Source organism: Denticeps clupeoides, chromosome 16, assembly GCF_900700375.1.
Source record: "Denticeps clupeoides chromosome 16, fDenClu1.1, whole genome shotgun sequence".
NCBI classification, from domain to species: Eukaryota; Metazoa; Chordata; class Actinopteri; order Clupeiformes; family Denticipitidae; genus Denticeps; species Denticeps clupeoides.
This window is the reverse complement of record NC_041722.1, coordinates 17,718,717-17,732,712: the sequence shown is the minus strand read 5'-3', so window position 1 is coordinate 17,732,712 and position 13,996 is coordinate 17,718,717. Positions and strand designations below refer to the sequence as shown.

At 49.4% G+C, this 13,996-nt stretch overlaps 1 protein-coding gene across 5 annotated transcripts in view; it reads left to right on the top strand.

Annotated features, from left to right (window-relative positions):
• The first annotated feature begins 249 nt into the window (after positions 1-249).
• The window catches only part of kcnc1a (potassium voltage-gated channel, Shaw-related subfamily, member 1a), a 29,015-nt gene continuing 15,268 nt past the window's right edge, over positions 250-13,996 (top strand). For all 5 annotated transcript variants that reach the window (XM_028955860.1, XM_028955862.1, XM_028955859.1 and 2 more), the window contains exon 1: positions 250-1,144. In XM_028955860.1, coding sequence (XP_028811693.1) covers positions 575-1,144 — 570 coding nt within the window. In that variant the 5' untranslated portion in view covers positions 250-574. The remainder of the gene's footprint in view (positions 1,145-13,996) is intronic.

Here is a 13,996-nt window from a genome sequence, read left to right as displayed (position 1 = left end):
TGCGCGGTCCTGTTGCGCACCGCGCCACGCGTGGAGCCGGGCAGGGCGGGCTGGAGACGCGGAGATAAACGGGTCCGAACCGCGGCTGTTTCGGGTCGTGCGTAACGGAGCTGCGTGCCGAAGGTTCTTATTACGGGCAAGCGAAGGAGGAGTCAGACGTGACCGGCGCCGACCGGAGGGTCCCTGCGTCCAGAAGGAACCAGTGAGACATTGTAGGAGGGGGGGGGGGGGCGAATGTGTCACAAACAAGACAGGGGAGGTGGAGGAGGAGAGAGAGAGACGGTTTGGTGAGGGAGCAGGAGGGACCCGGAGAACCGCAGCAGGTCTCACCTCGGTCTCCATGTCAAATAAAGGACATCGGCAACATGCGTCCTTGACACGCGGATCTTTCTGGGACGATTTCTGGGCGACCGGCCGGACTCTGTGTGTGTGAGTGTGTGTGTGTGTGTGTGTGTGCGTGCTGACATGAGCGGCGCAGCGTGAACGCGATCCCCCCGGTGCCGTCCGTCCGACCGTCCGCCGCGCACGGCGTTGCAATGTCCGGCGCCTGTTCGAGGCATGCCTAAGCGCCGCGATGGGCCAGGGCGACGACAAAGATCGCGTTGTGATCAACGTGGGAGGCATCCGGCACCAGACGTACCGCAGCACCCTGCGCACCATCCCGGGCACCCGGCTGGCCTGGCTCGCCGAGCCCGACGCGCACAGCCACTTCGACTACGACGCGCAGGTCGACGAGTTCTTCTTCGACCGCCACCCCGGGGTCTTCGCGCACATCCTCAACTACTACCGGACCGGCAAGCTGCACTGCCCCGCGGACGTGTGCGGACCCCTGTACGAGGAGGAGCTGGCCTTCTGGGGGATCGACGAGACGGACGTGGAGCCGTGCTGCTGGATGACCTACCGGCAGCACCGCGAGGCCGAGGAGGCTCTGGACAGCTTCGGGGGAGGGCCGGCAGAGACGGGCAATGACGACACGGACGCGGACGGACTGGGAGAGCCGGGCGACGGCGACGACGAGCTGGAGATGACCAGGAGGCTGGCGCTCGGGGACTCCCCGGATGCCAGGACAGGGGGCCTGTGGCACCGGTGGCAGCGGCGCGTCTGGGCGCTTTTTGAAGATCCATATTCGTCTAAATATGCAAGGGTAAGTTACGTGCAGATTCCAGTAGCGAGGAACATTCGGGCCTCCGCCGAAGGACCGCACAAGGACACCGAGATGGACGCTCGCCGGATGGAAGCCGTAGTCAAGCGCTGCACATCTGAAATAACCGAGTAGAGGTTTTCTGAAAGTGGCCATTCCCTCTCCATGGAGATAAGTCAAGGTGGTCGGATGGTTTGCCTGAGTAGTGAGGTTGGTGTAAACCGTGACTGCTCAGAGCCCAGCAAAGCACCTCTTATCCGTCCATCCGAAATCCGGTCATTACGTGCCCTCACCCTGGGGAGAACATGTGCACTCTGCCCGGGCGTCGTGTTGCATCGATCGACAGTCTCCTTTCTTGCCATTTCCCAGCCAAGGGCAGGTCCCGTCACCGGTCGTCCTCAGATGATAACGCTGTGAATAGAGCAGCCGCTGTGCTCTAAGAAACTGGTCCCGGATCAGTAGAACAGTAGTCTGTTGCACTAATGGCTGCACAATTGTCACAAAACAAATCGTCCCTTGAGCTTGATGCCTCTGCGGTTTAGGGGAAGCAGGTGGGATGGAGCCCCTTTCAGAGGAGCGGGGGTGCTGCCCGGCCATTAATAGCCTGGACGCTTTGATTACGGGCCTCGCTCGCATCTGGGCCAGCGGCGAGCAGATCTGGGTGGTAATGAGGGTGGAATACGGGCCGCGGAGCGGAGGTCCTCCCATTTACCATTTATTAACGGGGGGTTGATCTGGCGAGCCAGGCCCCGGCCTCCGTTGCCGTCGATTACGGCCTCCGCGGACAGGGGATCGCAGGAGGTAGAAGGTGCGCGCTTCCTCGTGGATCTTAGCCGCGCTTCGCCACTCTCCATTGCCAGGATCCTCCCGCTTTGGGTCAGGTCATTAGGCGTCGACGAATGGGTAATTACCAATAATTACACGGGACAAAGACCCAACACCCAGCTGGGAGCTGAGACAGAATAATGAGAGCCGTCCTCACGATGCCCGGGTAAAAATAAACCGCGTTCAAATTCACCAGGGCAGGAGGCGGCGGCTGACGGACGGATAATTGCTCACGTTTAAGTCCAAGCTGCCTACTGTACAACTTCTAGAACGGACCCTGGAATCCAAGATCACTAATCACAGATTAAGCAATCAATTCACTTTAATATTACAAATGAACCTGGGTTCATTTCTCATGAAATTAGGCAAATAGGACATTTTAGGTAGTCGTCACAGACGTCATTGCTTTCTGTAAGAATACAGCTCTGGAATATATATTAAGCCATTATTAAGTCATAATTAAGTAAGATTAGATAAAGGTCTGAGAACAATTTATTTGGATTTAATCTTCCTACTTATTTGTATTATATAATAGTGCCGTTTATTTTTTTTTACTGATTTCCACATATGATTATTGGGATTTTAGTCGAGATGTAATGTGTCCCACTCCCTGTGAAACCCTGTGTCTCGAGGCTGGACCCACGCCGAGAGCGGCACGGCGCTGCGCTAATATAACAGCTGTTTGCATTTGACTCCCAGAGGCCCCTGCTGTATATTTGTGTCCTTGGCAGAGATCCGGATGCCGCTTTCCTTCCCAAATGTCTCTGGAGTAAGTTGTCATGGAAACCATCCGAGAGCTTAAAATGAAACTGATTAGCGTCGGTGGGGCTCAGGAGGTGCGGGAAAATGTGACAGTCTTAGTGGGAAAATTTGTCCCTCTGATACATGTCCCGCTGTTCCATTGCCAGCAATCAATAAATCGTTCAGCAGCACAATGCATTTCGGTTCTGGAAATAAAAGTCGCAGGTCCAAATCCCGAACCGCCACTGAGAACCCCTTGATCAAAGCACCGTCCCCACACGCTGCTTCCCGGGCGCCTTTCACGGCTGCCCACTGCTCACCAAGGGTGACGGGTTAAGTGCAGTGGTCACATTTCGCTGTATCGCAATGACAAAAAAAAAGCGTCTTAGACGATCAGCACCATGGACAGCCGCAGTTGCAGCACAGATTTGAAGTCTTAACCGTACAATGCGGGGTTCCTCTGGGTTTTTAACTGGGGAATAAAGCCCGACTCAGCGTTTCACTCTGCCTTGAAACAGAAGGCCCAAAATAAACTCTCCATCAGTCGAATAATGTAAAAGTTGCAGCGCTGCTGGTGGGGCCAGAGCGAGTCAGCGGATCATTCAGAAACGATGACCCGACGGACCCGTGACGTTTCCAGAACACAAGTGTAGCATCAAATCGTGATAAGAACATATTTCGCTATTTCTTTTTTTTTTTGTAATCTTCAGGAGCAACAGTGATGCGCAATGAATGGAAACGTCCCCCCACTCCTGCTCGCCGTTACGAAACGTCGCTGCAGACGCCCGGCGGTGGCAGATGCTGCGCTGACTCACGTCGGATACGTTCGGCTGGTTTTGAGTCATTAAAATGACAGCGTGTGCGGCCACCGGTGCCATGCAGCCCCCTCACCGCATCCAGTTTCCTGTCCACTGCAGCCGTCAGCTGTGGCATTTAGCGGCGTTATTGCGTAGAGTGTGTGTGTGTGTGTGTGTGTGTGTGTGTGTGTGTGTGTGTGTGTGTGTGTGTAAATGTGCAGTGCAGTATAAATGGCATTGTGCATTGTGAATTCCACCTGCTTGGCATTACGGCAGCTTTTAACCCCGCCTTCCTTCCCGTCAGGCCCTGCTGCCACTCTTCAGGGCTTTCACTCCAGATTCTCCTTGCCTGTCGCAGAGTGTGCAGGCGCAGACGCACGTCTCCGGGAATAAATAGAAGCCAATTATTTTCCAATTCAGGGTCCTGCAGGGCCCTGTCTGCGCTCATTACGGCTCCTCACATTTCACTGTCAGGGTTTGGGTGCTGCTGGGTCTGAGTAACAGCCTGGTACTCTAAATACCATCCGCACAGAGTTATAGACGTTGCACTGAGGTCACAAGTGTTGTGCCTTCTTGCTCTTTTCATGACTGCGGCTGTGGTTCAGTCATCAGCCGGGCTTTCTCGGGTTGACTAGACACCAGTGTGCAGGTAGGGGCGGAATTGGTGTAATGGGTGAGATCAGGCAATCAAAAACAAAAAGTCTCCAAACTATGGGCTATAAAAGGAAGAGAGCATCTAATCTATTTCATGCAATCTAGCACAATTGTGGCTGTAAAAGCGACAGTGTTTGGGTTTTGGGCCGTGCAAAGCCCGCTTCCACTGCACCAATCACCCAGTGGCTCCTGGTTACCATAGTGACAGCAACACCATGGTGTGGCAGGGGGAAGAGACCCAGTTGCCGTGGACTGTGTGGGGATGCCATGGAGCTGAGGGTGGGCTCATGTGCAGGAGAGTGGTCATAGATAACATTCTAATAATGACAGATTCTGGATTTCAATTGGTTTAGTTTGGTTGGAATTCACACAAAACATTCACTTAATGAATTTCACATTTTTAAAAACTTAAACAAGTGTCATTTCATCATAAATCTCAATGTTTTTTTTTTTTTTTTCTATAAATGCATAGGTAAAGTTGCCCTAAAGCTGGCCCACTTTTTCAGTCCCAGCCAATCACAGCCTGTGTCTAATGAGCACATCCTCTGTGGTGTTGTCAACCAAGTGGGTGTAGAGGGTGTGTAAAGTGGGAGTGAGGACAGGGTGGGTCTGGGTGGGTGTATGTCAAGGTGAGAATATGGGTGTGGGTGGAGCGCTGCAAAGATGGGCGGACTGACGCAGTAACTGAAGTAAGTAAGTAGTAAAATGGGCAAAAAAACAGCCACAATTGTGGAGAACCATGGAGTAGTGTAAGGCCGTTTTGAGCCGGTTTCTTCTTTTAATAGTTTTGCAATGAAGCAGTACAGAAAAATGGTAGCAGCCTAGTGGGTACGACGCTCGACTATGAACCAGGTTCACATCCCACTTACTACCATTGTGTCCCTGAGCAAGACACTTAACCCTGAGTGTCTCTAGTGGGGGGACTGTCCCTGGAACTACTGACTACACTACTGACGTTCTGATAAATGTCGTACATGTAAATGTAACTGGTTTGTAGGAGTTAAATGCAATCTGTGAGTGGTGACGTTAGTACAGGAACATTCTGTCCTGTTAAATCGCTGTTAATTGCTGCAAAAGGTGTGTTTTTAACACTGCTTGGGACAAGAAGCGTGACGTTTTGTGTCTTTGTAATGAATGAGCAGAATCGCTTCATTCCGAGAAGATCCATCAGGCATGACGCGCTCCCTCCTGTTAGAGCCGATTGTGCTCGCAACAGATCAGACGAGTTCCTTCTCGCTTTTGAGAGAATTAATAGCTGAAGCTAAACACTTCTGAGAACTTCTCTCGTTCCCGCGAGGGTTCGGTGTCCTTCACAAAGTCGCACAAAAGATGATCAGCCACTTTATCTGGAAGTGGAGCCTTGCGCATTGACATCGGGTCAAAAGGATACGTCAGCTCAAACCGGAACGGAGCTCTCGCTGCCAGGGCTTGAGGATTCTAGGAAGCCGAAGCGTCCTTGACTCCTTAGCGCTCTCTAAGAATCTCAATTCACCTCATCTGGGATGTCTGTGAGAGAATGCTGGCATGGCTATTTCCATTTTATTTTGGGTCCAGATCGTTACTTGGAACGCGGCCGCCGCCGCTGGTCTGTGCAGGACGCCGGACCTTCTGCCAGGCTTTAACCAACAGGGTCACGTCAGGAAGTTTCTGCAGGACAATCAGGTAAATGAGGAGGCCTGCTGGTGGACGGGAAAGGGGGTCTCAGCACGGCACCGGCGACTCGCAGTGGGGGTCCTGTAATGCTGCATGTAGCGGGGTGTTGGGACTGATCTTTTCTAATCGTCTTCCTGTCACGGCGCTCTCGCTAAACACGCAGAATAAATGCCATTCATGTGTCTAATACTGGGTCAGGACCCCGGTTTCGTTTTTTTTTTGACCCTGCAGGTTTAATTGGAAGGGAAGGTACTAAAGGGACCGCGAGTTCTGAGCTGAAGGCAGCACATCCAGTGGCCCCGGGGGGCCCGGGGCGATTAGCGTTAATTAGACAGCAGTAAGGGAGCGGAGCACGGAAACTGTTAATTAAGCCAGGGATGGGGATGAGAACTTGCTGGTGAGCCGGAACGCTGCGCAACCTTGCCCCAGTCCTGCAGGAGGGGATCCGGGTGGGGTCGGAGGTTGCTCCCAAGGACGCGGATCCGCACTGCTGAGCCGCTGTGACTAGCGCTGGCTAACTGGAGCCCAGAGGTCTAGAAAGGGGCATGTGTAATAAATGTCTGTTGCAAGGACTGGCTCCATCCGGCTCTGAGCTGCACGATTAAGGACACGCTGATCGAAATCGGTACTTATATTACTACGGATATATCAGTCATGACAAGCGGTCATGCTATGCATTCACTTGCAGGGATTCAGTTGCTACCATATGGCTGTCTACCCCGTTGCAATTCTATAAATCATTTTGTTGCGATCGTATAATTCATCATTTAGTTTCATTTAATGGTGCAGCCTTAATCAGGCCAGGCAGCTACTTTTGGACATTTCAGACACATTGATTAAACAGACACACATACCGGCCGTGCAACAGGCTGTGGTTTGAAAACTTTATTCTTTTATCAAATTAATGCCTTTTTCTCCAGACTTTTCCAGCTCAGTGTAATTACAGCAAGCAGGGCAGACAACCCCGTCTGCACCCTTAGGCCCAGTCTGCAGTAGAGAAGTGGAGCAGGACACCCCTGAAAAAGCAGCAGGGCTCCCACTGGGCGCGGCCGGAGCTAGAAATAGCCCAGGCAGGGAGAAGCGGGTTGCTTGGGCCATCGGCCGCTCAAACTGGGGCACCCACAGTGCTGAGGAGAGCCATCAGCATTGAAAAGCAGGGTTCGACCAAACCTTTGTGTCTGTCAAACCACGGCAATTTAGTCCAAATGCCGGGGGAAAATACCACATATTGTATGGGGCATGTTCACTAACATCACGTTCAAAAGTTATCCCATGCTTGAATGAAAGCGCCTGATAACCTGCATGTCGGTGTTGGTAGTGGGCGTGGTCACCTTTGTGTTCAAGGTCCCCTCCTCTCCTCAACAGACAGATAACCCGAGTTGTCAGCAGTCAGTTCTTGTTATTATGTATTTATTTCTGTGAACATAAGTGAAAGGTCCCCATGCACCATGTCTTATATGGCACCAGGAAAATATGACTCTGACACACTTAGCTCATGTCCATAAGTCACAACAAACACCCAGCAGCCGCCATTAGTCATTAGTCTGTATCCTGCTTTCAGCAGAGTTGAAGGATTGGAGGGGGAAAAGGAGCAGGTTCATCATAATAATACCTCAATGGCAGACCTTTCCGTCCTCCCTCGAGGTCTCGCGGTGCGATTTTTATTATTTTCTTTTAAAAAGTCCCACCCCTGGACTTCTATCCTAATGGGAGGCACCAGAATAGGAATTGTATTTAAATGTAGTGCAGGAACGCAGGAGACGAGGAGAGCCTCTCTGGGGAGCCGTCTTCCGATTTCTGCATGAAAACAAGGATCACGCTTCATTCTCTGAGCCAAGCACGCGGCAAAAAGCCTGAGCGGCGCAGCATATTCACATCTCGTGGCGGTATGGTGCCAACCTTTGCACTGGCTTCCGTCCTGAAATAATAAAATGTAAAATATGTAAAATATGTAAAAAAAAAGATGGTATATATACATGTCGTGGCCAGATTGAAGGGTTGGGTCTGAGGCCTTCAATTAAAAGTGCTTGTGTGCTGTTCAGGTGGAGGTTGACAGGGGGTTTGTTTCTGTTGCTGTGATTGGCTTGAGGCTCTAAATTCCATGATCATGGAGCCCATGAAGGGTGCTGAATAGTTTTTATTTGTTCATGCACGGGGAGGGTGGGCCGCTGGTGACGAAGCCAGCCATGCTGGCTCACAGTGGGTGCGGTGGTGCTGCACATGGCCTGGGCAAATGGCCGCCTGCTCCCTGTGCCAGGCTGGTGGCACGACGCCCTTCCTGTCTGAGGTACCATACCGACCCACAATGCCCTGGGGTTCCCTATCAGCTGTGTATTGATGGTTTTTACACAATTTCGCTCGTGATCTGTTCACAGTGGTAGTGATATGGACCTTGCTAGAAGAAGTGATTGGTTAGTGTAGGAAGAACATTTTGTTTTAAAAGTTAGAGGATAAAGGATGCAGTTTTTTGCATCATATATATACCAGAATAATTCATTGACCATTGTCTTATAGGGCAATATAAAAGTACTCTGCTTTGTGTAAATAAATAATGTGTATATTGATTTTCCATTATATTGTTCAGCTGGCCATTTTACAATCACACATATTCACATATTCATATTTATAAGGTCATCCACCATCAGTGTAACCACACCCTTTGCCTCCTACCTCCACTTGTCTCCACTACATCCCTCTGTCCTCTCATTTTTTGTTTCTTTACATATTTTTTTCCATTATTTATTTACAAATTTAAAAATACCTCTCTTTAAAGGGCTTGGTCAGTGTTTGAACCTTCCTTTTGACATTATCTTGGTTGGTCAGGAACCCTTACTCTGTGGAAGGCGCCAGGGAGTGGTGCTTTTGGTGTGACGGTATCAGATTATCTGTGGGTCTTATCTTCTCAAATGTCAGTACGGCCGTTGGGCTACTGACTACACACGCATACACACTCTACCAAATCCAGAGCATTGCAGGGTTCCATGTAAGCCAGTTGGGGAGGATTGTTAGTTCTGAGCCCGCTGTGATGTCAATAATTACTTGATATGCTATTGTACCACTTAGTGTAAAATTAGATTACAATTCTGATATCTTCACTTGACAATTGCACTGGCTGAGCTGGCTGAGCCACAAGGTGACTGGAATATAGTGCTGTCTAAAGATTGCTGGTGGACACGTGAGATGGTGCTGTGTGAGACGTTCCATCTGCAACTGCAGCCAGCTTCCTCTTACTTTTGTTTCCCATTAGCCCTAGTGGCCTTGATCGGTGGATGCACATGAGTGATCGTTGAAACATCCTCTCATCTGGACGAGCTGAAACACAACCTCCCACTGCAAGGTTCTTTATATATAAAAAAAAAAAACATGCCACTCACACCGAGCGGCCAGAAAAGGAAAATATATCGATTTTCATTTTAATTGCTGCTGTTTCATTGCCATGCGCTACTGACCCTAATCTCAGAGACACGTTTTGCTCACATTTCTCATCTAGAGCCCATATTCCTCACCTCCCTGCTCCCCTGACCTCTAGCCAATCGATCCATCGCTGTGCTCCCTCATAAAATCTGACCTCTGACATTCCAAAAAGGCCAGAGCTGTTCTCCAGTGGCCTGCCCCGCTGACCTCCGCTGTCCAGCTGATGGCCCGCGCTTGGCCGCTCCTCTGAAAGGGCGGAGAAGATTGAGCTTTCACGCCGCCATTCAAGGCCCCCTCATTCAAGGCCCATCAAGTGGGTCTCAATGTGTTAAACAGTGATAAATCAGCGATGCATCAGCGCTCTTAACAGCAGAGCTCTTCTGGGCCGCGGGTACTCAGGCGACAGATACATCAGCAGCAAACCATCCCATTAGAGCGACGCTCAATATATCAATATAACTATTTATTGTTTTTCAAATGTAACGTGATGCAAATATATTGCCTCCGGTCCTTATTGCACGTTGTCCAACCATTTTTATTCATATTGGGATGGTTTTATTTTTATAAAAAAATTTACTATTTGATGCAGAGAGCAGGATATGTCAGATGTTATTGTTAGTACCACTTTTAAAAATTCCCATGTGCTGCATTCTGTCAAGCAAGTGATAAAAGCCAATCAGACAGGAGAGCTGTTGTTCATTTATTTATATTTACATTTGTGGCATTTGGCAGATGCCCTTTCCCAGAGCGAGTTACAATGTTAATGCATCCATTTGTAAAATGACGTATACGTTCTGCCGCTTTATAATCTTCCATCGTTCTCCCATCCTGCATGGTGCGCGGTAATGATGAACAGCATCCGCTGCCGAAAAGACCAATCAGCAGCGGCGAGGAACAGTCGGGCCCTAATCAGCTGCAGTCCTCCCTCCTCCTCTTCTCAGGGATGTTTCCATAGGGACACGGACAAACGAACACACACACACACACACAGATTTCCGAAGGCATCTAGGTACCACCAAAACAAGTATACACACACACACAGACACACACACGTGCATGCACTTTAGATGCTCATCCTCACTAGCGCAGGCACACACTCACAAGCATTTGTGGCAGAGGGGGGCCGTGAGGGGTGGGGAGGAGCACAGTTACATAAGAGAACGTGACATGCTTTCATCTCCAGGAAGCGAGGTAGAGAGGGAGGCAGGAAGAAAGGAAAGAGAGGGGGTGATGTAGGGGAGGAGACGGAGGCTGCTAATCTATTTTTGATGCACTTCAGGCAGGCCGCGCTCCGCTCCGGCTCTCTTCCCATTCACTCCCATATGCACATCGACCCCGAGCTGCGGCGTGACGTCACTTCTCGCAAGATCTCCGCGGCACCACGTGCATTTTAAATGAGCCGCCGATCAACAGACAACTTTCCGTGAATGTGCAATTGAATGGGAATAATTTCAGAAAAGCATGAAATAAATAATGAATGTGATGAAAGTCACACAGTTTTTCACCATCCTTTTCTGCTCGGTCCTGTTATGCATGGTCACGGGGACACTGAGCCCGGTGGGGCACCAGACCACCATGCTCCATTCACTCATCTGCTCAGGGTGGTAGGGCGGTAGTAGCCTAGTGGGTAAGAAACTCGCCTATGAACCTGAAGACCCAGGTTCAAATCCCTGAGTAAGACACTTAACCCTGAGTGTCTCCAGGTGGGGACTGTCCCTGTAACTACTGATTGTTAGTCGCTCTGGATAAGGGCGTAACTGTAAATGTAAATCCTCACATCTGCATGTCAATTCAGAGTCACCAGTCCACCAAGGATGGCGGGAGGAAACCGGAGAACCCGAAGGAAACACATGCCAACACAGGGAGAGTATGATGTTCCAAATGGGGCGGAATTGCGGAGAATTGCTGTTTCCTTTTTGTTTCATGATGTGTAAACCAGCGTCCAGTGAGGAAACACGTGCTCCAGTGGTGTCTGCGTACGTCTGCTGCATCCACACATCGCCAGTGAAAACAGAACACAGTCTGCATCACGCCGTTTTTGTGTGTAGACCGCCCAGGGACTCTTGCGTGAGGGCTGAAGTGTGCGTAGACTCCTACACACCACGATGAGGCTCGGCTGCGTCTCCAGCTGCCGCTGCAGAACAATGTCGGATGTCTGCCAAGGTCTTCTGCTGTGCAGAACGATCGCAGGAGTGAGATTTCTGTTCTGCTGAATGTCGATTCGTGAATTTACTGGTGGGGGAACATCAAGTGTGATGAATTCTGTAGGTCTCCTGTCACGAAGACGAAGGTGGAATTGGGAAGGGGGTTTCTCCTTAAGCCGTCTGGGCTGCATAGGCCATTGGCGAATGTCCTCCATTCCACTCAGTTTTTTTCTAGAACTCCCCATCTGTGCTCACTTGTAACAATTTCTGTTTGAACCCCTTTCCTTGGTGGGTTCCATTTAGAGGCTTGTCAGGTGATGCTTGTGGCAGGCCTTCTGAGGCCTAATGGGGTCCTGGTTTGTTCTTTTCTGCTTACTTACTATGTCTCCTCCAGATGCTGATCATTTTCGTGGAGGCATGCATTAAAAATGTCCACATCCCAGATCTATTTGACGGGACCGCTTTCACATTAGAGTGTCTTTAGGTTGACTGAGATGCTCTTTGAGCTCCAAATTGTCCTGGGCAGGTCGTGGCCACAGGCCATTTTTCCATGTCTTCTTTGTCCCTTGTTTTTACCTGCATGCAAGATATAAATGTAGCTTGAGTGTGTCTAGTTTACATGCGATTGTTGGCGTTTCCTGGTATGTGCTCCCGGTCCATGCCCTGTATTGTTTTTGTCATTAAGCCCTTGTATGTTCCATGGAGTCGTGCGTATGTGTCCTTCGCTGCACTGCGCCCTGTGACACAGTGATGTCCACGTGCTGGGATACGTATTCAGGTCATGGTTCCGTAATGCTCGTGCACAAGATCCCAATCTCATATTTGAACTCACTTTGTAAGGTGGTCATAATAAAAAAAAACGCCCACCACTCCAGCACTTTAAGCATTACAAACAGCGGCAGTGATTCAGCTCTAATTGCAGATGAAGATGAAGTTGACGTTTCCGGCTGCTCGCTATAAATACGATCGACTAACTTCACTCTGGCACTTTCAGTGTCCCTGCCGTAGTGGAAGCATGGCAGAGGAGGGGTGATAATTCCACTACGTACAGATGCACCACATCCGCTGAACGCGGCAACCGCGAGAAGCTGTTCCGCTTGTGTTCACGGCAGCATCGGGCCACTTTGAACCTCGTGAGGTTCTGATGCGTGGGTTCTGAGGTGGGAGTTGTTGCACATGGCCAGTTGTAGCCTGATCCATCCGCCTGAGCTGCAGGAGCAGGTGTGACACCATTCACCAACCACAATGTTTGGTGCAACCAGGAAGAATTAGAATTAACCCATGGGTTCTTCAGAGTCTCACGTGACTACAGGACCATAAACAGGCTAGGGGAACTCGTATTAATGTTAAATAAAGTGAAATTTTCAGAATAGGGGACCCCACTATGGTACTTTCTTTTGCGGCATCAAATGTACCAACCTTAGACATTCATTACTGGTATTGTCTCTGTGCAGCAGAGGACAATGGTGCAAAAATGGTCTTTGCAATATGGGGACCAGATAAAATCAGAGGACTTACTTACCGGCCTTATCTGGATCCATTACCATGTCGCTCTAATGTCATTTGATATCTCGGTAAAATAAAGGCTGGAGTTGTGCGCAAGTGCAGTGCAATCGGTGCAGATATTGTGGATGGAAGTTACGGCTGTCATTGTGTTCCGTCTATATGGTAGGAGATGCAGCCAGTGTGCGTGCTCTATTTAGTGCATTGTTGATTCAGTTTGCTGTGGAAATGGATCCTGTGCACCTGTCGTTCTGGAATATTTGCACACAACAATAGGGGCAACTAGAACACAGATCACATTTTTTTTTGGTCAACATTCGTATTGGTTAGCTGCTGAACGAGTAATTGCAAAATCCATTGTGTACATCCAGCTTACAGGCATTTTGCTTTGAAGCACTCAATGCAAAATATCAAGAGAGCGATGAGACATGCCTCTGCTTTCAGTTATATCAGTTTACATAAAATATCCATTAAGAGCCATTTACATCTCGTAGGTTCTTCTGTTATTAGGAGACTTTTTTATTTATTAGACTGTAAGTGATATTGGTTTGAGCCTTCATATTGATTACATGGCTGGGCCGAAGCTCACATTTGGTCAGTATGCTGTTATATTATAAATAAAGGCAACTGACTGCATTTCATCTGCAGTTGCATGATCTTACCAAAAACATAACTTGTCATTTCTACGCACACAAATATCTTTGATGTAAATTTTTCCAACAGCACTGGATGCAATAAAGGCCTTTGAGCTGGATGGTACTGATGTTACAGAGATGGCTGGAGTCACCTTTTGAGATGTGACCAATCACAAGCCAGTGCCCTGCAGGTGGATTGTGGACATGATTTAAGTGACCACAGTGGGACTAAAACCAGGGCAGTTTGTTAGGTGAATCTGAACTGCATTGGAAACCTGCCAGATGTTTGACCTTCAGAAGCAGTAATTAGGCCGCCCCATGGAGAATGAAGCCAACACCCTCACTTTTTTTTTTTTTTTTGCTTTCTTCTGGCTAAAGCCTCGGGTGATTGGATGTTACATGTTCACTGCTCCACCTCAGAACATGCCTGCCAGCTCACACAGGCCCAACTCTTCAATATTCTAGAGGTGTTAAATGGTGTTACACAAC